The sequence below is a fragment of the Phalacrocorax aristotelis genome, chromosome 1 (genome assembly GCF_949628215.1).
Source record: "Phalacrocorax aristotelis chromosome 1, bGulAri2.1, whole genome shotgun sequence".
NCBI lineage: Eukaryota > Metazoa > Chordata > Aves > Suliformes > Phalacrocoracidae > Phalacrocorax > Phalacrocorax aristotelis.
In genome coordinates, this window is record NC_134276.1 from 156,744,505 (window position 1) to 156,771,262 (window position 26,758).

Genomic DNA, 26,758 nt, shown 5'->3' on the forward strand with positions numbered 1-26,758 from the left:
TCAGAATTGGGTACCTGTGATGACAGAAGCCTTAACTGTCATAATTTCTCAAAACCTTTGAGTATACATTATTTTTAGTTGCACCTCTGCAAATATACTACTGAAGTCAACTTTTACATGCTTATGTTAAAATTGTTCTTGGGTCATAGACAACCCTCTGAATAAAAGAGTAGTTTTTGTGAGGTCAGTGAGAACATTTAAAAAGCAGCAACAACAAAAAAAATTCTATACCCTCTGTTAATAAAGTTTTTTTCTAAGCTGTCGAAAGGCCAATGTAGATATCAAATTAGCTGGCTCGTTTTCACTTTGGCTTGTGGGTTTTTTTTATACTGCTGCATTATTTAAGTATTGATCTTGCAAATATGTACAGTGAGATGTACAGAGCTTGTCATTAAGAGGTATTATATTGATTTCAGTTAAATAATTTCTGCTAATAGCCAGCTGTTATACACTGCTTGCAAATCTCTAGAGGCTCACTTCAACATGCGTACGTTTTCTGTATGTCTACAGTTTCATATTTGTGAATATTTCTCCTAATAGATGGCAACATCTTTTATCCGAACTGTAGAACTTGGAGGAAGAGGCTGTGCATCTTCATTATTTGACCCCTTAAAAGTCCATGTAAAGGGGCTTTCAAACTTTGTTAATTTTATTGACAAGCTGCAAGAAATTGTTGGTGAAATCTTAAATCCAAGGTAAAAGAATTCCTGTTATATTTTGGTCTTCTTGAGCAACTTTTTTATTTTCTTGTGCATATGCCTCAGAGGGGAAATCAAAGAAAATATAATCATTTTCTTATTTAATAATTCAGAGAACAGTTTACAACTTAAACCTTATTCGAAAATATAAATATGTGAAAAATAACTGGGGTAAGCTTATAGATTTTTGAGGTTATTCTTTGTATTGAATTTTTATCAAATCAATGTATTGTGGCTATTTGGTTAGTTTCCTAGTCGTAAAAGAACTTCCAAAGACTTCAATCTAGAGGGTCAGTGGGAACATAAACTGGTATCTTCTTTACTGCTTAGTTACTTCCTTAATGACTTCGTTAGTTACTTCCTTTTTGTCATTTTATTGTGTATACCCTTATATAAAGAAGTCTTTATTACTGCTGACGAATGATGACATTGGTTATTTAGCCTTTCTTTTCTCTCTTTAACTACATAAACAAAGCATAAGAATTATTTCTTAGGAAAGCTCTGGTGAAGTCACTGATTTTTAAATGGTTTTGAAGACCTGAAGTTAGTCTTTTGGGCAGGCTGATAAATGAGAGATCAGAGAAGTGTAAGTGTAACACAGGAATTTGAATTGGTAAGTTCTGGCATTACTTCAGAGAGAAGAGCATTTTTCTTAAGCATTATACAAGTTAGGAATTTTTTTCATTTATAATCGTTAATTTTTATATAAAAAACTTTAGCAAAGCAGCTGTAATAGTTCTGTCCTTGATACTAAAGAATCTTATTTTGGTTTGAACTGAGTCTAATCCACCCAGTTGGAAACAAAATGTTATAAGAAAACCATAAACATTATTTGAATTACCATTCAGATTGCACTGAAGCTGAAAGTGGGAAGTAATTCTGAAGTTGTTTTGCAGTTTTTGTTTTACTTGAATTCTGCTTCTTAGTTCTTTTATTTCAATATCCTGGATGCCAGAAATATGCTGTCTGTCATGGGGATTAAAGAAAACTCTTGACTCAACAACTACTGTATGCTTTTTTCTTTATTTAAATCATATCTGGCACTTTACATTGATAAGAATGAGAAATGAAAAAACATTTAGGTGCATGAACTTACTTTTTAGGGTGAAAAGACCATTTTTTCAGGTATATGCGGTTCAGCAAAGTGTAACATAAAATGCTACGTCTTGTTAATTACCCTTCTGTTTAGGGCCTGTGAGAAAAAATCAGAGCAGGATGGTGACTAGGAAGTATCAGTTTCTAATTGGGAGAGTTCTCTAGAGCTTGGAAATTCTTTTCAGCATTCAGCCATTTATTCTGTTGCTTTCTCTGCTGTACCTGCAGTCCTGTTTATTCAGGAATATAAATCTTGTTAACATCAGATTCTGGCATGTTCATTAGGTTGCATGTATACATGCAACACACACACGGCACTGGAACAGGCTGCCCAGAGAGGTGGTGGAGTCACCATCCCTGGAGGTGTTCAGAAAATGTATAGACGTGGCACTTCAGGCCATGGTTTAGGAGGCATGGTGGTGTTGGGTTGACAGTTGGACTTGATGATCCTAGAGGTCTTTTCCAACCTCAATAATTCTATGATTCTATGTAGGTGTTGTTGGTTTTATCACTGACGAAGAATGGAAGCTAGCTGTACTGTGGTGTTTCTAGTGTCTCTTGTACTTTACTGTATGGGCTTTATAATATCACTATTTAAAATATTACTATTGTTTTTATTTATGTATCTGTATAGTAGCTCAGTGCTTATAGGAATATACCAATCAGTTGTCTGTCTTTGAAAGAATCTTCAGTATTATTGTATTGAAGTTTTCAAATATTATAGGACTAGAATACAGCTTAGAAACTGTAAGGGTCACAACATTGGTGAACAAAAGGTGTTTTTCTTAAGTGTTTGCTAAGCCATATAAGCAAGGACTGTCAGTATGCCCTGCCTATGATGTCACAGGTAGATGCACTTTTACACATGAAACTTCTCTAGTTCCGTTACTACTGCAATCTAAAGAGCAGAGGAAAAGAAGCAGCGGTGCAGTAAAAGTTTCAGCTGCTTAGTCGTTAGAGGCCTGCTGAGAAATCTAAGAGCAAACTGGAGAACCTGTCTGCAGTATTGCTGTTTCTCTGATGTAGAGATTAGCCAAGCTGCAAAAACTAGGTTTCAGTATTTACTATAAAACAAGAAAAATACTGTAATTTTGGTTGTTTACTTAATGATTAGAAGTCTGTTATTTCTGTGTCATCTTGTTACAATGGAGATCTTATGAAACTTAAACTTGCATAAAATACAAAATAGCCAAATAAATGCTGGGTCACTGTGGAACACATGTTGAAAAGAGGCTTTCTTTGCCTGCCTGAGTCAGGCTTCTTTGCTTTGGAAACACAGAAACCAACCTGCAGATGTTAGACAATGTTGGGATGTGCTTAAGACTATTTTGAGCATAGTAGGAGATATGGTGCAACCAAGTATCTGCTAATCTATAGGGAATAACAAAAATGTGTTTCTAATCCCCAAGTCTTTTGGCAAAGAAAGTGAACAGTAGATGAGATGAGGGAAGGGAAAGCTGCTGAACAGAGTGGAAATTTAATGAAACTATGATGATTTGATTCAAATATGGGACAAAATGTAAGCAGACCTGATAGCAGGAGAAATGGGAAGATGTAATGAACTTTGGTATCTTCAAGGTGTGTTCACTGAGCAGAACGAACATTAATACAGATCTCTGGAATTTTGAAATAGTTCAAGTTTGCCTCTCCTTGTTCTCCAGATGTCTATGATTAGAAGAAATCACTGGTCTTTCAAGAATCAGTAGCATGGACATTCCTTAAAGTTTGGGATGCTGTAAAACTTGCAACTTTAAAACTCTTCACAAATTCTGTACATACAAGAATTGGACAATTTTTATGCAATAAATAGCTTGGATGTTCTACTTTTTGTCCGTTGCTTGACAAGAAACATATCAATGTTGTATTTCTCAGTGAAGTGGATGATTATTATACACCTGAGGATCTGGAAATTCTTTTCTGTTCGTATAAATCAAAAAGTGCAGTACTAATCCATCATTCTGAGAATCCTTCTCTCTTAGGCCAGACGATAATGCTTCTTGCATCTGGAAAGAACTTCTTGTTCTGGAATTACTTTTTTCAAGTTCGTAAAAGATGTGTATGACTTAAAACTGAATGATGGAAAGGCATTTGTCTTACTGGTTACTGCACTTGTGGGTTCATATAGAGGGGTGTGTGTATGTATACCTATATATACTTTAAAAGCCCCCACTGAATTTGTAGAGTAGCAAAGTTGGTAGATGGGGAGTAAGTTTTCTTCTTAAATTGGGCCCAGACTTTGCTGTAAGCATTGACCACTAGGTGACACTATTGCACAGCCCACATTAGTAGCTGTTCAGATATGAAGTTAGAGGTATTGTTTTATTCAACACATTTGAATGAGCATTATGCTTTGGAGTGGGTCTTCATTTCAGGTCCGTGAGAAGTCTTCTACAGTCAGTTGTGGAAGTTATACAGCTTGACTTGATCGTGCATGTGGATTAGTGCATTGAGTTTCCCCTTGACAGAGAAAATGATATTTCTTATGTGTTGTCTTTGTGAAGCTGTGATTACATCTGCAGATACAGTAGTATTTTGGGAGAGAAAGCATATGATACTTTATCTGGTCTTGTGCTGAATGTTTGAGTTAATTGGATAGTGTTCACATAGCCCCAGAGTTTTGTGTTCTAAAGCTGATGGGAAGTTGTGCAAGCATGTGCAAAACATTTTCTATAGGATTCCTTAAACTTAGTATCATAGGATAATTCAGGTTGGAAGGAACATATGGAAGTTTTTGGTCCAATATCCTGCTCAAGCAGGGTCAATTTTGTGGTCAGTCTATGTTAATCAGGGCTTTATTCAGTCCAGCTTTGTGTAGCCTCCATCCTTGGAGGTTTTCGATCTCCCTCTTGGCAACCTGTTCCACTGCTTGAGTGTCCTCATGGTGAAAAGTGTTTTTCTTTATATCCGGTTGGGACCTCCCTTGTTTCAATTTATGCCTGTTGTCTCTTTTCCTTCCACTAACTGACAACGTGAGTAGCCTGGCTCCATCTTCTTGGTTACCACCTTGTAGGTATTGGAAAGCTGTTAGTATATCCCCCTGAAGCCTTCTCTTCTCCAGGCTGAACAAGCTGTTCCCTTAGCTGTTTCTCATAGGGCATGTCTCCCTGACCATCTTGGCAGTTCTCTGCTGAACTTGCGCCAGTTTATCAGTGCCTTTCCTGGACTGGGGGGCCCAAAACTGGATGCAATATTCTAAAGTTTGTCCAACAAGTGCTGATTAGAGAGGGATAATCACATTCCTCAGACTACTGGCTACGCTACTGTTGATGCAGCCAAGGATACTGTTGGCCTTCTTTGCTGCCAAGGCATGCTCCTGGCTCATGGTTAGCTTGCTGAACATGCACCAAGACTCCCAGGTTCTTTTACATAAAGCTGCTTCCCAGACTGTATCATTGCAATGGGTTATCCCTTTCCAAGATTTTCCATGTTCTGTTGAATTTCATAGGGTTCCAGTCAGCCCATTCCTCACGTCTGTTTAGGCACCTCTGCATGGTAACTCTGCCCTCAAGCATATTGACTGTTCCATCCAATTTGATGTCATCTGCAAACTTGATGAGCATGTATTTTTATCACTGAGTCACTGTCGGAGATACTTAAAAAAACAGGTTCTAGGATAGACCCCTATAGTACGCCCTTTGTCACTGGTCTCTAGTTACATTACAACGTGTTTACTACCTTCTGAGCCTGGTCATCCAACCAGTCTTTAACTTGTCTAACCAAATGGGTCTATCCATCTAGACTGTAACATCCACACTTGTATGTTGAGAGTATTTTCTGACAGTGTTGAAAGCCTTGTTACTATCAAGGTAAATGGCATCCACTGTTCCCTGTAATTCCCTGGTATACAAAACCAGTCATTTTATTATAGGAGGCAATCAGATTGGTCAGGCATAATTTACACTTGATAAATCCATGCTTACAGCTACTAGCCGCCACCTAATCCTCCACATGCCCAGAAATGTTTTCTCAGAGAACTCTATGATTTTCTCAGGGAACAAAGTAAGGCTGATGAACCTATGGATCCCCAAACTGTCCTTTTGGACTTTTTTCAGCCATTTGCTTTTTTCCCGTTGTCAGGGACCTCCCCTGATCACCATGACTTTTCAAAGAATGCACAGAGTGGCCTTACAGGGACATCTGGCAGTTCTATTAGTTCTATTAGTGCTCTTGAATGCAGCCCATTTGGTTGTATGGAGTTCTGTGGCTCAGTTCTGTCAAGTAAACCTTGACTTGGTCCTTATCCACTGCTGGCGGTTCTTTGAAAACTCTCTCTATTCAGAGGCCTGGGAGACCATGTTGGTGAAGACTGAGGCAAAGAAGGCATTGAGTACCTCAGTTTTATCTGCAACTACTGTTGCAAATTCTCCTGCCTTTCTGCAAAGGTCCCTCATTTTCTTTGTTCAGCCTTTTAATACAAAAGCAGCAGGTGAAGCCGCTTCAACATTTCTTGCAAGTCTCAACTCCAGATGAGCTTTGACTTTTACAACAACATCCCTAAAAGCCTGGGCAATGTTTCTAGATTATTTCTTTGTAACTTGTTCCTTCTTTACCATCATGTGTAAGGCCTTTTTGCATTGAAGCTCTGTCACCAATTCACTGTTGAGCCAAGCTGGTTTACTGATATTTCTACGTTTTCCTGAGAACTGTGATTGACTGTTCTTGAGTCATTGCTGTCATTAATAACAAGGCAGCTTTCCTGAGCTCCTTTGCCTTTTAGAACTTTCTCACATGGGATTCCATGTACCAGTTCACTGAATAAGCTGGAATTTGCTCTCCTAAAGTCACAGCCTATACTCTGCTACTTGCTTTCCTCGCTCCCCTAGGATCTTGAACTGTACTACTTCATGATTGCTACAGCCAAGACTACCATCAATTTTTTTTCCTCCAAATCCCTGACCAATTCTTCCTTGTTTGTGAATAGCATACCCAGCCCTGTGTAACCCCATGGGTTGCCCATCCAGTATCTCTGACACCCCCTGGAAATCTTGACTGTTTGCATCCCATTGTGATGCTCTTCCAGCAGATGTTGGGGGGGTGGTGGTAAAGTGCCCTATAAGAACCAGGGTCTGTGATACAGAATCTGCTGAGAGTTGCTTTAAGAATACTTTGCCTGTTTCCTCATGTGTGTTGGGTTGTCTACAAGGAATTCTGACCCTGATTCACAGGCTCTCAACGAGCCTTTTTTCTGTCCAATAGAGGAGCTCCTCCATACCTCTGAGCTGCTCCTGCGTGTAGACGGCACTCTCCCACCTTGTCTTTCCTGAAGAGCTTGTTGTATTCATCCTCTGCAGGACTCCAGCTGTCAGGCTGCCCCGCCACATCTTGGTTATTCCCATGAAGTTGTAGTTTTGTAACCACGAGGAACTTATATTCCTTCTAACTTGTTTTATTGTGTTTTACTGGATAAATCTCTTTACACTGTTTTAGAATATTTGCAATGTACTGTTTCTCAGTAAAATACTGAGAACTTAGATGCTCTAACCTTAGTTTCTCAACTCAGCGTCATTGAAATTAAGAATATTTTGGTGTTCAGATATTTGCAGTGAAAGTTACTGATTATATAGCATGACCCAAATTAAGACTATATTACCATTCTACCATGTTAACAAACAATATGCTCATTAATTAATTAAAAATGTTCTTGTGTTCTGAAGAAACAGAAAATATCAGAAAGGCTTATGTAAGAAAATAATTATTTTATAAGAAAAAATAGAGGTTTAAACCAGACTTTTAAAAAATTTTCTCTGAAAATGCTTGCCACTTCAAAGATTAATGTGTTTTAGCAGAATTTTGAGGTAAATTATCTGCTTTACCTAAACATTTAACTTTATAAAGGAAATACTGATACACTTTAATCTGATTTTCTTCATTTAAACTTAATGTTGAGCATGTTTTAAAATATATTTACAAGTAAATAATTTTAAAAATAAACTTAATTGTGGTTTAAATTGGATTTGCAAGAAAATAGAAAACTGAAAAAGTTGATATTTTAAGGGTAAATCTGATTTAAGATACGACACTTCAGCTGTGATGTCTTAAGTGCTCTAATAGTACAATACTGCATTTAATTAAATTATTTTTGTAATTTGCTGTCCCTTAACTTCCTATTTTATGCTGGTGTTGGAGAATACACTGACCATTATGTCCTAGATATCAAAATTCAACTATAGTCCCTTAGTATAGTCCCTTAATTAAAAAGAAAACATGGAGGCTGTGGTTCTATGGCACTTTTACATCGGTGCTGGATTGAAAAATTTTACCCTTATGCCATCATACAGATATAAAATTACTAGTTTATCTGTTTCCACGGCCTCCCTTTAATCCAGATTTGAGAAGCATTCTGGCAGCTCCCTGCCCATAATTCTAATCTCGATAACTTCCAGTAAATTGCAGGAAAGTGTTTATGCCTATAGGGAACTATTAAGTAGGATATGTTATGGCGGAAGAATGAAACTGTAGCATGGAATGCGCGTGGCTGCTCATCAGGAATCTTATTCTAAGAAGAATACTTGTTTAGTTTTATAGTAGCTTTGTCACCAGACTTGAGTACCACCGCTTGATATGGAGAATATTCAGAATTAATCTTGGTGAGAGCAGACACTGACAGAGCACCAACTCTGTTTTTTGCAGTAAGTTGTTGGGAAAGTACCAGCTCTTTTAGATGGTGGCATTCCCTGAGGAAGAGTCACTTTGATTTCTTCCACCAAGCTAAAAGATGGAAATTTTTGGCAAGACAGCAAAAGCAGAAGCAGCAACATGGAAAAATACTTAGCAACAGGATTCTTTTTTTACTGTGCTTTTATCGTGGACCCAATAGGCTGCAAAACTTCAAGGGGCCTACGGTAGGGTCTTCGCCTAATACTTAATTCTTTATGGTTTAAAACATTAGAGTAATAATGCATACACCCATTGTTTGAGGTGGAATTTTTGAGTACTATGAGTGTTCTGACATAGTTACCTTTTTTTTACAGATATATTTAAAATTTAGGTAAGTTCACTGATAAAATTTAGTTGTTGAAATTTTGAAACCTAAATTAACAAGAACTAGTAATTTTTTTAAATTTATGCATATAACATAATTAGAAAAAATGTTGGGTTTGCTTTAAAGGCACAGTTACTACTCTGTTAAGAGCAGTTGTACTTTGTATTGTTTCTTAGATAAATTTTGTTCTGCTCTTCTACCCAGGTAGATGAGGTTCTAGTTGACATCCTGCTTCTTTGCGTTAGATAATAGAATTAGATCACTAGTCTCTTCATACAGTGCTAAATTAAAAAATTGGATAACTGTTTAGTTCTTATCAAGTTCTAAAACAGCTTCCTAACTCCATAATAAAGAAAAAGGCTGTGATCCCGCCCCACCCCATGGTCACTAGCTGTTTGTAATCTGTTTTAAGATATTTGTTCCTACTACGTAAGTTGGATAGCTATACATTTGTCATCTATTTTTTACCTCGGCTGGACACGTTGAAATGAATGAATAAAAATGTTGACCTTAGTATAATAGAATTTTGATATATTCTTTTCTGTTCTTGGAATAGACTTCAGGAGTCTGTTCTGCTTTTTATTAGATTTTGAATATTGTCCATATCCTCAACTCTTTTTTTTTTTTCTTCTGTATGGTACTTTAGTCTTTTCCACAAAAAATATATTTCCAGCAAATAAATAAAAGTGCTTATGCATCATACTAACTTTGCACACTAAGGCCCCAGTTCTGTAAGAACTCTTGCTGATGTCATTTAGATTTTTAGATGTAAGCAGAGTAGCTTATCTGATAATCTCAGTAGAAACAAAATAGACAAGGCATACACTTAATTTCTTATACATTAGTTACTTCAACATTAGAAATACAGTTTGATAAGGAAAATGAAGTAGAAATAGATAAGACTGAGAGGCAAAAGGGTTCAAGCAGCCACAAGATCTGAGAATATTTTTAGTAGAAGCAACCAGTGACAGAAGATATGATTTATACAATGCCTAGTTAACAGGTACAATTTTATATTGTACTAATTTTTTTTAAACTCCTTTTAGGAGCACTGATGCAAATAAGGCATTTTAGTATGTGATTCATTTTATCTTCATGTAGACATCTGTTTTTCTCTGGCTACAAGACAGTTGAGACGAATACCACCTGAACTGTCTACTCATCTTTTAGTGCTGGTTTGTGCTGAAGATGGTAAACCATTCCTTCTGTCAGTTGATCCAAAAAGTTTGGGAACTTGTTAGTTTAGAAAAAAATATGTTAACTGAATATTGTCTGTAAAAGTAAACACTCAGAGGCTGCCACTGAAGTCTTAGCTCAGTCGCCTGAGATGCATGCATTAGTTAACATAGTCTTTAATTGTGTGATCACGTGCTTTCCCCTCACCCACCCACCCACCCAGCAGTCCTGGCTTTTGTGGATAGGAAGTAAGAGTGTAAATTGAGACTGTGTAATGGAAGATGGTAATGTTTGTTGGACTCTTTCCAGCTGCTGAAGCAAATGAAGAATAGTACAGGCCATCAAAGAAGGGAAAAGGTGCTTGGTTCTAAGTCTGTTCTGCTATGGACTTACTATGGAGTACTGGACAGACATGCTGATGGTCACGTTTGGACTTTGCTGAGTCCATTCAGTGGAAGATCACTAGTATACTGTTGGATTCAGGCTTTTGTGCCTGAACGTTCCCTGCCGCACAGTGGAAGTTGGTTGTTTCTAAAGGGTTGGGGGTTTTTTAGTGTTTATAATTACTGATGGATTTTCTTTGGTTATTTCTATCACAGATAAAGATAGCAGTGAGTTTTCTAGTTGAGGTTTCTTTCAGTTCATACCTTTTGAACAAAAAAATACTTCTGCATGTGACTCTGAACAGGAGATTCTAAAAAAATTGCTATTTTTCAACATCTGTCATAGTGGTAACTGACAGATATTTATTGCTAACTGGATTTGATAAGAGTCCTCCTTCAATATGATTTAAAAGACCATGGATGTGAGACTGAAGCACTTTATCCTACAGTATTTCATGTCAGCAGCCTATGAACGAAATGAAACAGAGAAAGCTTGTTAGCAGGCACCCTGACTGGGAAGGACAAGGTCTCCCAGGCTCTCTATCATCTTAGACAAATTACATTGTTTTGTTTAATGTGTCAAGTTCATTCTTTAATTCAGTTAGGTTTCTTGCTTTGCTTTCAGTATTAAAAAGAACTAAAATTCCTAACTCTTGCTGCGGTAAAAATTATCTGAAGACAGGTGACCTTGCCCATGTAATTCTATATTCGAAACAAACCTTTGCCCTTCTGGCTGTTAGGAACTGCAAAGTGGACAACAGTTTTCAAGCTTATTCAATTTGTAATAGAAAAAAATATTTATACGATGCCAGGTATTTTAAAGTTCATTTAGGTTCAACTGATTTTCTACATAATATAAACATATAAAAGAGTAATATCAGAGCAATCTGGCATAGGGTCTCTGTTGGGGGGGGAACAAACCAACAAAAAAACCCCACCACAAACCCAAAAACACCTCCAATAAAACCCAACAACAACAACAAACCAAACCAAAACCCCAACATGCTTTTAGTTAATCTTTTTAAACCTCACTAACATTGAAGTCCTACTTGTTGATCTGAAGTTTCTCAGGAAACTTATTTGATTACTTTAAATAGAGCTATTACATTTATTGTTGAATTAATTTATAGTTTCATCTTCAAGATGGTTATTTGTTAAGTTGGGTTTTGATCCAATGAATTTTCTTTTCTGGGAAAAGGATGATACTCTTTTTACCACAGAAAGGACTCTATAAACATGGACAGTGCCCATGCCATCTCCATTTGTGCTCCAGATGGCATACATCAAGACATTAAAAGAATGCCTCTCCTACTGAGACTGGCTTGACCATACTTTTTGAAACTGCTAGATGTGGTTAGTTAGGGCTTTCTGTAGAAAGCTTTGAAATATTAATGAAGCAGCACAAATGAGGTAGGTTCAACATTTTATAAATATATTCAAGACTAATAAAACAAACCTTACCACGTAACTTATTTTATTGTATCATATCCTGGTGTAAAATAGCATAACCTATGGCACAGTGTTCCAGTAGTAATCCACACACATTAGATCAGCATTTTATGTCTTGACCTGTTTATATAAATTCTAGTTGAAGTATGAAGAAACTTTTCTTTTTCTTTGCTCCAGTTAGTACTGTGTGTATGTGATGGGGAACTGGAACTTTTCCCTGGAAAAGAAGGAATATGGGGAGAAAAAGAGATTAAATGAACTTTACTTCTAATAGCAAATATCCTTAGTTGGCATCGGGTAGTAGAGGCAAAAAAATAAACATAGAAAATGTTTTTATCACAGTTTTGTGGTTTGGTTTTTTTTTTTTTTCCTTGGTGAAAAACTACAAGGTAATCAAGTCACATAAAGAGCATAACATTTAAATAAAGGGCATGATTATCTTATTTAACTGATGCCCAGTGCTATATGTATAATAATACTTTAACTTCCAGTATACATGTATATGAATGTAAAATGTGTGGAGATTATAATGATGTAGATAAGCTCAAGATATCTGTAGACAGAAAGGACTGAACCTGGTTTTCAAGGACAACTTCAGTCAATCTTTCCACCTGCTTATTTGTCTTGGAGTTCTAGATTCAGCGCAGTATTCATGGAACAGATACTACTTATTTAATACAATGCTTTTCTTATTTGAGGGTATTGTTTTGGAAAGTATCAGTTTAGGGCTGAGGGAAATAAAGCCGTTTTGGCAAGATGCGTCAGGAGACTCGGCTACAGTTCTTATATGCATCTCTGAGACAGAACTTTTCTTCAGTGGTGTTCTCTTCTTACCTCTTGACAACTTGCACTGGATGACTCGCCCCCTCCACCCCCGCCCTTGAACTTTTCATTCTCTTGTGGTTAGACTTAATTGTGGGTTTTGGAGCAGAGGTATGCCAGCATCTTTTTTCCTTTGCCTTTTTTTTTTTTATTAAACTATCCTTTCTAAAATCTGGATGGTTCTTGACCTGTGTGCAGAGAGACTCCACATGGTGACTTTTGGTTAAGTGCACACATGGCGCTTAAATTTCTGCAAAGCACAAGTTTTTGTGTTTAACCAAGCCTGCAAATTTAATGTCAGTTGAATAATTTTAATCTGTAAAAGTTAAAGCTGAGAATTGTGTGGAAATATTTGATTCTGACCTGGAAAAAAAGCCAAAAAAAGTTTCAGGTTAACTTCAGGTTTTCTAAGTTACTTATGGGAGTCTTGTTCAGCCAGAATAAGCCAAAGCAGCAAGGTCTCTGGCCCAGTCCTCTCCATGTATTTTAACAGGAAACAATCTAAACAAGCTAGTTTTCCTCTGACTCAATTCCTATGCTTACCTAGCACTGCCCACTTAATTTATATTTTATATGAGTGTAGACACGCGGAGTTTCATTTAATGGAGGTTCTCCCAACTAGAATTCTAAAATTCATCTTCAGAATTTAACGTGTACAAAACATACCTTTCTTTCAATTTGCAAGGTATCCTTTTAGGGTAAGTAGGCAGGAATACGGAGGAAGCCAGTAAGCATGGAGGAAGTTGAAAAATTAGTCATCATCTTACTCCTGGCTACATCAACTGGAGTAATAAAGCCACTGCTTTGGGTTTTTTCTTTGGCAAAGCTGTGATTTGCAGCATCATAGATGTATCTAAAAATTCTATCATAGGTGCCAATAGCAGTTCAAGAGTTCAGGGTGTGTGAATAAATATGGAGTCATTTTGTACAGTCCATGGTATAGTTATATCAAAACTATTGGTTTCTGAGCTACACTGACTGATGTTAGGTTACACTCAACATGCTGCATTTCTATTTTGATTTGGACTATAAATCTAACTCTTAAGGTGAAAAAGAAAAGTAAACTTTCAGTAATTCTGCTGTTAAAAGCAAGACTTAACAAGGTACCCTTTTTTAGGGTTGGCCATCCTATCTAATTATTAGATGTTGCAGAAAAGTGGCCAGTGTTTCTTAAAGTCTGGAAAAAACCCTGTAGGTTAGTTGGAAGGGAAGATGGATTACTGTAATAGATCATGAAGCAGATTAACTGCAAAGGAAAATTTCTTAGAGCAGGAACGACAGGCCACACCCAAAGGGTGGTGATAAATAGCTCCTTTTCCAAGTGGCAACCTGTCACTAGTGGAGTCCCCCAGGGATCAATATTGGGCCCAATGTTATTCAATATCTTTATAAGTGATCTGGATAACAGCATCAGGTGTAGCCTGATGAAGTTTGCTCATGACACCAAGTTTGCTCAAGACACTCCAGAAGGGAGAGCTGGTCTGCAGGGAGATCTGGATAGGCTGGAAGAGTGAGCCAGGAAGAACCGTAAGAAGTTCAACAAGGAAAATTGTAAGGTCATGCACCTGGGAAAACATAATCCAGGAGTGCAGGACAGGCTGGGATCCACCTGGCTGGAGAGCAGCTCTGTGGAAAGGGACCCGGGGGTCCTGGTGGACAGAAAGCTCAACATGAGTAAACAGTGTGCTGCTGTGGCCAAGAAGGCCAACAGGATGCTGGGTTGCATCAAAAATGGCATCACCAGCAAAGATAAAGAAGTCATTATCCAGCTCTACTCAGCACTTGTCAGGCCACACCTGGAGTACTGGGTACAGTTCTGGTCCCCTCTATACAAAAAGGATGTGGACAGGCTGGAAGGGGTCCAGAGAAGGGCCACCAAGATGATCAAAGGCCTGGGAAGCCTGCCATATGAGGATAGGCTGGGAGAACTGGGTTTGTTCAGCCTTGAGAAAAGGAGGCTTAGAGGGGATCTCATCACCATGTACTTGTACTTAAGGGGCAGCTACAAAGAAGATGCAGACTCCCTTTTTATAAGGAGTCACATGGAGAGGACAAGGGGGAATGGACACAAGTTGCTCTTGGGGAGATTCCAACTGGACATGAGAGGGAGATTTTTCACAGTGAGAACAGCCAACCATTGGAATAATCTCCCCAGGGAAGTGGTTGACTCGGCCACATTGGACAGTTTTAAGATTCGGCTGGACAGGGTGCTGAGCCATCTCGTCTAGACTGTGCTCTTACCTAGAAAGGTTGGACTAGATGATCCCTGAGGTCCCTTCCAACCTGTGATTCTGTGAATTCTGTCGTTGCTTTTGCTTAGGCTGTGTAAAACTTAAAAAACAAACAAAACAAAACAAAACCCCAATACCCCAAAAAAACAAAACAAGAAATCAGCAAATAAATAACCCCAACACTAGCAAACCAAAAACCAAAACAAAAACAACCCCACAACAAAAACCCCACAAACAAACAAACAAAAAAAAAGCAACAAAACCCCCATAAAAAAAACCAGGCAATCAAGCTCATAACTGAATTTAGCATCACAAGCAAACCTAGCTTCATTGGAATTTTTTTGTCAAAAAACATGGTGACTAGAAGGCTGGGGTTGTTTTTTTGCTTGTTTCTGTTTAATTTTTTGAGTCACTACAGACTCAAAAATGTCACCGCAGAGAGTCTACGTTACTTTAAGGATATGAAATGTGATTGTATAACTTCAAAAGAAGGGTCCACAAGCACAGCATCTTGTCTCCAACACTGGCAATAAACGCGTGCTTTGTAAGAACAGAGAAAATATTTATTATACTTCTCCTGAGTGCTGTCTCAGTCTCTAATTTCAGTTCAGTGTATTTTATGAACTAAGTTCTACCTATTTTTCCTGGGAATCAGTTTTGTGTTGGGTTGGGGGCTTTTTGGTGGTGTGGTGTTTTGTTTTTAAAGTATGGGTCCATTGTGCCTATTGTTCTGTTTTTATTTCTTTATTCTTACATGTGTTATCAGCTGGTGTTCAAAGGTGAATATAATGTGGTATGTGAAAAAGTAAAAGTGGGGAGGGAATCAAACCCCTTATAAATTAGAGCTAAAAATAAAATATAGGCTACCACAGTTTGAAAAGGTTGAGGAAAATAGGCAGAAAGAGAATGAAACTGAAGACAAAATGTCACGAGGAAATAATTAAGTCCTTCTATACATGATGTTAAACATAAGATAAATGATTGCTTGGTGGGGTGAAGGGATGCTTGATTATAATCAACTTTGTCAGTCTGGATGATGGGATCATGTTCTGGAAAGACTGGAGAATTGATGACAGTTTCCAAATAGCATGCAACTTCAATAAAGCTTTTGGGAAGAGATGCATTACGATATAGGGGAGCTGAGTGGTTCTTGTAATGCTTTTTTTTTATTTGCCAAAATGCAAGTAATGGTAAAACAGTCTTTCACTTAGTGTTTTCCATGTGTACTGGGCAAAATTATTAAGCTTTTAACTCAAGGGGTTTATTCTGTCTTTCACTAAATCTTCATTAAAGTAGTCAAGACGCATTTGCTGCCTCTATAGTTTAATATTCTCTGAGATAAGATCTGTGATCCCTAGCTAATTTATTTAACCTGTTTCATAGTCATAGTTCAGAGAAGTGCCTCCTAACTAGCAATTCCTACCTTCGTACCTCCATATGGCTTTTGCACCTGTTTACCACACATTAGAGAATCACAGAATCATAGGGCTTGGAAGAGACCTCTGGAGATCATCTTATCCACGCCCCCTGCTTGAGCACTTACACTTACAGATTGTACTTACAAAATGAGCAGTTCACTCCTAACACTTGGATTTTCCATTCTTGTGATGATACTATGCTCTCTCATTATAAGCTTTAAGTTATTTTATTTTATTAATTTTGAGCAGTATTGTTGAGGGCAGCACTTCCAACCCCTGAGTGGAAAGATGCACTTATAAATGGCCAAGTGGAATTCTTGGAATTGTAACTGCTCCCCCTCATTCACCAGGTCTGGGTAAATCAGGGTGCACTGTCACAGGAGCCTCAGTCCCTGTAGCCATTTTTTGGACACAAGATCTTTGGGTTTTCTTGTGATTCTTCAAGAATCGATTATTTTTTTCTTTTTTTTTTTTTTTTTACATACTCAGGATAATGTGGTCTACCTGGCAGCCTGTTATACTTCCATTTTTATGGAATATGTGGACCTTGCAAGTCTGAGGGATCAAGACATGGTATAGTTCTCTCAGTACTGCCTATTGGAGCATCATTTGTACAACTGTAATTGCTAATCACTTGAGTTTCACTGGGGAGAGACCTGGTAGTTCTAATCCAAAAATGATCCCAAAAGTAATCTATCATACATGCAATGTGGATGGTTCAAGGTACAGGACCACAAAATGAAATTAACAGTTTAGCTGCACTTACAAATAAATGCCTCCTTATCCTCTGTAAGAAGAGTTGAAATGAAGCTCCTATATTAATCAGATTCAGCTGATTAACATAAATATATTTTTGATGTCAAACCGTATGGACACTTAATTATTAATCTACTAAATTTTTTTCTGTAGGTGTTTTTCCTAGTTGATGAAAAAAGAGATTAATAGTGTGTGCCTTTATGGAAAACAGTGATGGTCATCTAGTCTGATTACTATCTATTTAAATAAAATTGAAAGCAGATTGATATTTTGAAGCACTTTCATGAAGCACAAAAGACTCAAAAATCTGATAAGCTGTTAAATTGGAAAGCATGTTCCAGTGAAACATTTTGTTTACACTTAACGGCTTATAGGCAAAACAGTAACTGTAGGTTTAAAGAAAGTACTCTTCTCTGAACTTGTATGGAGAAGTTAGTTTTGTGTTGCAGCTTAGTGTTAGTAAATGCTGAATTCATTACCTTTCCTTATATTTTTTTTTTTAGCAAACTATTATGTTGGACAATACTTCTACACTGCTGTTTGATTTAAAAGATCAAAGCTGTTCTCTGAAGCATTTTGATTAACTGTGAATACTGGCTATGTTCAATGCTAATAGGTATACTAAAGTGCTGCCAAGATTAATGTGGAGATGACCCTGTGCCTATTTTCAGAATTGCAGGGGGGCGAATTCTGTCAACAGTGAAGATGCATTTGATAAAAGGCCGAAGCAATGGGGATCCTTTCTGTCAGGCAGTAGAGGAAGCTGTACAAGATTTGGATTTGAAGATTAAAAATATTATCGATTCACAACATGAAGTCTTGACTGCCAGTACTACTGGAGCCAGTCCAGCACGGGTAATGGGACTTCTTTTGTTCTTTTTACTATTTAGCTTTGCAAGAAAGCAAATGTCTTTTGCCTGTTTTGTTTCTTTTTCTATTTTTTAAAGAACTTTATATAGAGTATTATCTTTTCCTAACAGCACACAGCAGTGTCATTTCCCTTACACTGTGGTTTTAAACTTGTTGAAAGACTTATATTTGAGGATTACAGTGTGGATTTCAAAAAGCTGATTTACTTAAACTAACCTTTTTACCTCAAAATTCTAAATAAAATATCCTTCAAAAGTTAATTTCTTCCTGGAGTCGTTATAGGCGTAGATACTCGTAACTGCCAGATTTGCCACTAATTTCAAGGCAGTAGAGCTATAACAAATTTCCAGACAAAAACCTTGTGAAACTGGAATTAAGATTTGAAAACATGTGTCAGTAATTTTGCTTAAAACACACAGGTTTTAATTAGCTCAGCATCAAGTATTTCTAGGGGTAAGGCATTCAATATAAGGTTAAACATGAAAGAAGTCCAAAACATGGTGAAATGTGGAGTGGGATGGGAATAAAAATAAAACCCCAAACAGTCAGCGTGTAAGTTTTTCTCTTTTAGTGTTTCAAGGCACCAATGAAGCTGTCAATGATTTTAGTTTCTTGGAAGAATTCAGAATATTTACAGTTCTTTAAGTCAGGTGTGGAGAGCAGAATACAGGCTATTTGTGGTTTCTGTACTTTGAATCTGCTCAGGTTTATATTATGATCTTTTTTGTGATGAAAACATCAACCAGCTTTATTTTATTTTACATTGTTGATATATAAAATGTTTAATGTCATGTATTTATGTCTGGGAATCTTTTATAGATGCTTTGAATGTGTGTACTTGTTAGAATGCTTTGTTTTATGAAATCACTGGAATTACACCATGGTAACATAAGATTTTAAACAAATTTTAATCAAACTTCGGACATGCTTTTTTTTTCCTATTAGAGCTAAAAGTAGCCAGACTAGTGGCTAGTTAAACCAGTTTAATTGTGTGTTTCCACGGAGGAGTTGGAATATATATTTCATCCTCATTTTCCTGTTTCCCCTGAATCTTTCATTACTGTATTTCCCTGTCTCCATTCCATATCCTTCTATTCCTTCCTCTTCCCCATCTGAAAAATTGACCACTGTTATCAGTTCTGTCTTTATTTGGCTACTTGTATTACTGATAAAAGTTTTTAAAATTTATATCATTATAAGCCAGGTAAAACTATTTTAATGAAACTTAATTCTTCAGAGAAATTCACAAAAATATTGCTCTTCCAAAATGCTTCGTGTCTCTTATTGTTCTCCATAGGTCAAGTGCATAGTCAAATGACTCAGTAGAAATGGTTACCAGTATCCTTGCTGAGGCAGAAGATAGTAAAGAAGGTTGTATCCTGATGTTGTTAGGAAATGTGGTTAAATACTTAATCCCATTGAGAGCAGCGTGAAGTTAATATTTTTCTCAAAATGGACACCTGAGGGCAGCTTATGAACTTAACTATATTACTGTGAGTCTGTGGTTTGATGCTGAAGTTTTTGCCTGTTCTTGAGTTGAAGTTAATTGATTGCTGGAACATCCCATCTACTCATGGATGGGCAGATTCTATGACAGTTCTCAGTGCGGAAACTTTGAGTGCATAGCAGAGGATCATGGGCTTTAAGCTAATCCTTTTCACCATACCCACTACACTACATCCGTACTCACCACAGTATGATCACAGAATTAAAGAATCATAGAATCGTTAAGGTTGGAAAAGACCATTAAGATCATCGAGTCCAACCACTAACCTATCATTGCCAAGTCCACCACTAACCCATATCCTCAAGCACCACGTCTGCCCTTGTTTTAAATACCTCCAGGGATGGAGACTCAACCAGCTCCCTGGGTAGTCCAATGCTTGATAACCCTTTCGGTGAAGAAGTTTTTCTTAATATCGAATCTAAACTTCCCCTGGTGCAGCTTAAGGCCATTTCCTCTTGTCCTATCACTTGTTACTAGGGAGAAGAGACTGACCCCCGCCTTGCTACAACCTCCTTTCAGGTAGTTGTAGAGAGCAATAAGGTCTCCCCTCAGCCTTCTCTTCTCCAGGCTAAACAACCCCAGCTCCCTCAACCTCTCCTCATAAGGCTTGTTCTCCAAACCCTTCACCAGCTTTGTTGCCCTTCTCTGAACATGATCCAGCACCTCAATGTCCTTCATGTAGTCAGGGGCCCAAAACTACACACAGTACTCGAGGTGTGGCCTCACCAGTGCAGAGTACAGGGGCACCATCACCTCCCTGCTCCTGCTGGCCACACTATTCCTGATACAAGCCAGGATGCCATTGGCCTTCCTGGCTGCCTGAGCACACTCCTGGCTCATGTTCAGGTGGCTGTCAACCAGCACCCCCAGGTCCTTTTCCTCCAGGCAGCTTTCCAGTCACTCTTCCCCAACCCTGTAGTGTTGCAAGGGGTTGTTGTGACCCAAGTGCAGGACCTGGCACTTAGCCTTGTTGAATCTCATACCGTTGGCTCCGGCCCAACGATCCAGCCTGTCCAGGTCCCTCTGTAGGGCCTTCCTGCCCTCCAGCATATCAACACTTCCACCCAGCTAGGTGTCACCTGCAAACTTCCTCAGGGTGCACTCAGTCCCCTCATCCAGATCATCAATGAAGATATTGAACAGGACGGGCCCAACACTAAGCCCTGGGGAACACCACTCGTGACTGGCCACCAACCGGATTTGACTCCATTCACCACCACGCTCTGGGCTCAGCCATCCAGCCAGTTTTTAACCCAGCGCAGAGTGCACTTGTCCAAGCCATGAGCAGCCAGCTTCTCCAGGAGAATGCTGTGGGAGACAGTGTCAAAGGCCTTACTAAGTCCAAGTAGGCAACGTCCACAGCCTTCCCCTCATCCACTAAGTGGGTCACCTTATCATAGAAGGAGACCAGGTTAGTGAGGCAGGACCTCCTTTTCATAAACCCATGCTGGCTGAACCCGATCCCCTGGTTGTCCCGCATATGCTGCATAATGGATGTAACGAGCCATCAGAGATGATTGTAGTCTGGATGTGACTGATGTGCTGCTCAGCACTAGATCTGTCAAGCTGTATTGGGTTTGCATGGCAAGGTTTTGGTAGCAGGGAGGGCTGCAGGGGTGGCTTCTGTGAAAACACACCAGAAGCTGTCCCCATGTGAGACAGAGCCAGTTCCAGTTGGCTCCAAGACAGACCCACCGCTGGCCAAAGCTGAGCCAATCAGCAACAGATATAGCACCTCTGTGGTAACATTTAAGAAAGGGTAAAAAATGCTGTGCGATAGGAGTGAGAATACATGAGAGAAACAGCTCTGCAGACACCAAGCTCAGTGAAGAAGGAAGGGGAGGAGATGCTCCGGGCACTGGAGCCGAGATTCCCGTGCAGCCTGTGGTGCAAACCATGGTGATGCAGGTTGTCCCTTTGTAGCCCATGGAGATCCACACTGGAGCAGATATCCATCCTGCAGCCTGTGGAGGGCCCCATGCCGCAGCAGGTGGATGCACCCTGAAGGAAGTTGTGACCCTGTGGGAAGCCCACACTGGAGCAGGTTCCTGGCAGAAACTATAGCCCATGGAGAGGAGTCTATGCAGAAGCAGGTTTTCTGGCAGGACCTGTGACCTCGTGGGGGACCCATGCTGTAGCAGTCTGTTCCTGAAGGACTGCACCCTGTGGAAGGGACCCATGCTGGAGCAGTTCTTGAACTCCAGCCTATGGGAAGGACCTGCACTGGAGAGGTTTGTGAAGGACTGTATCCTATGGAAGGCACCCCACACAGGAGTAGAGGAAGAACTTGAAGAAGGAAGAGCAGAGATGAAGCATTAGAAACTGACTGCAACCCTTGTTCCTCAACCTCCTGTGCCACTTGGGGGAAAGAGGATAGAAGAGTTGAGAGCGAGGTTGAGTCTGGGAAGAAGGGAGGGGTCCTATTCCGATTAGTTGGCAATGAATTACATTGATTTCCTTAAGTCAAATCTGTTTTGCCTGTGCTGGTAATTGGTAAGTGAACTTCTTGTCCTCATCTCAGCCCCATGAGCTTTTCGTCATGTTCTTTCTCCCTGTGCTGTTGAGGACAGAGAGCAATAGAGTAGCTTGGTGGGCAACTGGCAGCTAGCCAAGGTCAAGCCACCACAGCCTTTTTGGTACCCAATGTGGGGCCTGAGGAATGAGAGATAAGGACAGCATTGGGAGAGGTAATGGGCAAAATGTGGACTGAACATTGCTAGAGAGCGGAGTAAGTGTGGGGAACTTTTGTTTTTGTAGTTGTGGTGAAGGGACAAGGGGTGGACTGTGTATAAATTGTCTGCCTTTGTGGGTGTTACGATGGTGCTATTTTGATTTTGGTGTGGGGAATTATTTTGATGTAAACTAAGTTTGTGAAGATTGTGTGATGAGTGTGTATATTAATGATAATTCTTAAATATGTGATTTAAAGAGTTGAGGGGTAGAAAAGGGAGCTTAGACAAATGTTAAGCGACTGGTATCAAATTGTATATTTTAGTGGAGCTTGGTCTGGAAGAACATTTTACTAAGCATATAGAGTGGTAGGTCACCATCACTAACTAAAAATAAAAAAAAAAGAAACAAACTGAACAAAACCAAAAACCCCCATAAGTTTTCCAAATGAATTTGAGCTGTGTAAAAAAAAATTAGAGCATCTGTATTGTTCCATTAAGATCTCAGGACAGCAAAGGTTAATGCTCTCTGTTGAGTTTCACATATAGCCTGGGGAGTTTATTGTGTTTTCTTTTTTGCTTTATAAAGAAACACCCAAACCCTGATGCTATAATTTTTCAGAAAAAATGTTCTCTATTTATGGTTTTGATAGGATGTTATGTTTTTTTCATACATAAGAGATCGAATCATTTCTCTGAGTGCAAACTTAAAATATGATCTTGAGTGTAGAGCTGAAAATAATGCCTCCATTAGCTCCTGGGAAGGCTGCTTCCTCATAAAATGTACCTAAAAGGAGTTACTTTGTTTAAAAAATATTTGCTTTTCTCCTGGCAGTAGCAGTTTTCTTCCATCATTGCTCAGTTTTCCTGCAAATACCTGTTTTATAAGAATCTAGCACTCCAGGAAAAGTTATTACTTTATGCAGTAGGAAGCACTACTTTGTGCTGAAGCCTGCATGAGTGACTAACAGAAATTATGATTAATTTCTTCCTGATAAAATTACTACTGTAAGTGGAATCTGGCTGGTGTTTCTGGAACTAACCTGAATACTCTGGGGTAGCTAATGGTCACTACCCTTGAAAGGCTGATGAACTGTTTTCTTGAAAAAATAATTTGTGTCATGATTTTAAGCTTACTAATAAACAAGATTTTTATGGCAATGATTGTTGTTTTGCCTAAAGTTCCCATTGTGCCATGGACAATAGGATTTTAGTCCATGGTTAGAACACCGAGTCACTACTGTTGTAGTACATGAGATTTCTGAAGGTCATCTTTTGGCACTTAGGAGATGGCGTTATGTTTTAAAGATTATTTTCTTTTTTTCCTTTGTGTGTAATCAGTCAAGATGATGCCAAATTTGTACTTTTCTCATCAAGACAAATTTACTGTGACACACATGACATATTATAAAAATCTATGATGTGGTGATGTAATGACTGAAGAGGTTGAGAATAAATTTTGAGGAAATTAAATGGTACTGAAATAGGCCAATTCTGTAAAGCCAAGTAACAACCATTTCTGTAATTGCTATTTCTAGCTATTGATTATAACTTATAGTAACTGACTGACATGTGTTGCTATGGTTTCTTGAAAGCTACATACACTAATTGATGTAATCAAATAGAGAGAGAAATAGAATTTGATCTTTTCAAGACTGTGTTTAAAAGCAGTTAACTGATTGGATAAATGCAGTTTATTGCTTGTCCTGTCCTTCTGAACAAAGTCAGGCTATTCAATGTTTCTATGTAGTGGTAAATAAGAAAGCCTATAGTTTTTAAAATCTACTAGTGTGTATTAAGCACTAAATTTCTCTGTTGAACTCCTAGTACTTTTAAAGAAACATATAGCAAACTTGCAGTTCTTGCAGTCCCATAGTGGCTATGGAGTTCTACATCTGTACTGCTGACTGTAGCATTGAGCGCTTCCAGATGTGGATTATTATTATTTTCTTTAAGGAATTCTTTATTCTTGTGGAAAATTGTGAGGAATTCATCCTGTTCCAAACAACAGGAGGTTGTGCCAAGTACCTCTGTTGTCAAATCTTGATGGAAATCTCACTTTTAACCAACTACTTTAGCAGATTCAGTTAGTCAGAGGAGTTGGACTTCACCAGAATGTGTTTGTGTACCCCATAGCACTCAAACTGGTTGTGAGAAAATAATATGTTAATTTCTGCTGCATTGTTTCATCATAGATTTGTATATTTTTCTGTGTGACTTGCTCATCAGTGTATACCTCCAGCTGGCAGTGATCTAAATGCTACTAATTGCTTGGGATGAGGAAGAAACTTTCCCATGGTCAGGTTCCCCGTAAATGCTTACTGCGAAAGGGAAGGAGGGGATTCTCACACCTTATGCTGATATGGGTTGCTTTTGGAGGTGAGCTATTGGTCTGGCTTGCTGACCTTTCCTGTTCTATGTTCCTTCTAATTTTATTTACTTTCAGCCAAAATTGCATTCCATAAATCATGGCACTGTGTATTGTGGCAGAGATACTATAAAGGTCTTACTAGTTCTTCTGGATGAAGAAGCTGTCAGTCCTCCTACCCAGAACAAAGCAGAACTATTATACGATGATGAAAGCTTTAATTTGTTTGGAATCACATCAGTTTTGACACTCTTCAGGTGAGTGCTAGAAGGTTTTTGTGTTTATGTTGGGTTGGTTTGTTTTTAAAGATCTTGTACTGAGTGCCTAACAAAGCATTGATATTACTTATGTAAAAGAAATGGCCGAAGTGCAGTCTGTTGTGAGGTTATGTGTAAAGGGAAAGCATTCTTAGAACAGTCTCAAGTTCTCAAAAGTGTTTTACCTCCTCATTTGCATTTTCTGTGATATCAAGATACTTTTGTCATATGGACTTTTTGAGTTAGTACATTTCTGGGCTGCAAAAAAAAACCCATGAAGGAATATCCTTTGCAGCAAACCTTCCAAATACTCACCTCTTAAGTTGAGTTTGAACTCTGAAGTTTAAATACTGTCTGTTCAAGAGATTATTGGATTATATCCTGTTTTCTTTCTACATAGTATTTATTTTGTGGAGGCAGTTTTAAATAGTTAAATAGCTTTTCTTATTATGATCCACCAATCAGGATAGTATTGCACAAAGGACGTTGAAACAAATTCACATGCATGAAGATTTAATAGTAGGATCTGTAGCTGGTGGCATACATCTACTCTAACGGTGAAAGTTCCTTTTGGGGAAGAATAAAATCAAAAAAGGAGGGAAGAGGAAAGGAGAAGAAAGAGAAAACTCTCCCTGATGGCCAGCTGGGAGGTAAAGCACCCTGGGTTCCCAGACAAGCATCCTCTGTAGTACAGTGGTTGATTCCTCAATAGTGCTTTTCCCAAGGTAACTATATTGTCTTCATAAGGACCTGTTCAATTTCTTTATAGCTTGTCCCTGCTTTTGGTACCTTCAGTGGTGATTGTGGCACCTGTTCATTAGGGCAGGGGCTGCATGGCCAGTTGCTTATGAAACTCTCTGCATGAACATTTTCAGGTTCTGTAACACAAAAGAAGAGCTACAATGTAAAGGATAGGAAAAATGATGAAGAAGGGGTGTTTCTTATTCTGGTCGCAGTCATTTCCTCTGAGAGCCTACCATAACAACACTGTCAGTGTATGTGGGTGTAAGGCTGTGAGGATAACAGCAGGGAAAGAGAAAAACAGTGACAGGTCCTAAACTGGAAGATGTAAGATCATAAAAGTTGAAGAATTTAAGTGTTCCATTAGATTTATCGTCTAACCTCTTCTATGAAACCAAAGGAATGAACACATTCTAAAAAAACTTAAAAAGATTAGTTTCACTAATAAGAATTGTAAATAAGCATGTAATAATTTTTAGTATAAAAGGCAGCTTGTAAAAACATATTATGGAGTATATCTGTCACCTCTCAAATATCTGTGGACAGCTGTAGCTATACATTTCTATTTCATTATGTAACAAACTTAAAATAACCCTGTTTACAGTCTCTTATTTTTCCACTACTGCAGATTCAGGAAAATTGATCCACGTTACTTTTTAAATTGTTTCGTTCATTTAATAAACCTCACAGTGGTTGTATTTTCATCAGAATGAAAAGGTGCTTAATCAGACTTAGGTTAATGCTCTATGCGAATGGAATCAAGGCCCACCTGAATGCTTCTGTATTAAACACTACTATTATTCAGAGCCAGAAATCTTGATTTACTTTTTTTAAGTAACTCTTTAAAATGGGTTTTAAACCACTTATTTCTGAATAAAGGTGCCCACCGTGTGCTTTAGTTTCACTTACCTAATTTGATTTTCTTCAGCTGAATTAATTTTCTTGATTTTTTTCCCCAGAAGGATAAGACATTTGTTTGACTTAAAATCTTCTTCTTGTAGGTGTAAGCAGGTACTGCTGTCTGGGAATTTATATTGTAAGCTAGACAATTCTTGTGTTTTCCTTAGTAATTCTTAGTGGTCAAATTGTTTTAGGTTTTATTTTTCCACTGTATATTATTTTAACAGTATCTGTGTGCTTCCATTTAAAAATGGATTCAAAGTAATTTATTCAAAGTATTGAATTTATGATCCTAAAGAAACGTTTTAGGAGCGAAAACTCTGCAAAAACTGAAATGAAACTTGCAAACACCACCTGTTCTCAATTTTTAACAAATCTTTGTCTTCTGAATTTCTCTAGAAGCTTTACTGTAAGGCTCAAATTGCTTTATGAATGC

At 38.2% G+C, this 26,758-nt stretch overlaps 1 protein-coding gene across 7 annotated transcripts in view; it reads left to right on the forward strand.

The window, feature by feature from the left end:
- PARPBP (PARP1 binding protein) overlaps nucleotides 1-26,758 on the forward strand; it is a 110,881-nt gene that overhangs the window by 12,818 nt on the left and 71,305 nt on the right. For 6 of the 7 annotated variants that reach the window (XR_012657439.1, XM_075074906.1, XM_075074891.1 and 3 more), the window contains 3 exons: nucleotides 541-695; nucleotides 17,682-17,865; nucleotides 24,503-24,681. Coding sequence is in view for 6 of the 7 variants with exons in the window: in XM_075074906.1 (XP_074931007.1) it covers nucleotides 541-695; nucleotides 17,682-17,865; nucleotides 24,503-24,681 (518 nt within the window). In the remaining variant the exon portion in view is untranslated. Of the gene's footprint in view, nucleotides 1-540; nucleotides 696-17,681; nucleotides 17,866-24,502; nucleotides 24,682-26,758 lie in introns of those variants that run through there. The other variant, XM_075074928.1, reaches the window with a different exon arrangement.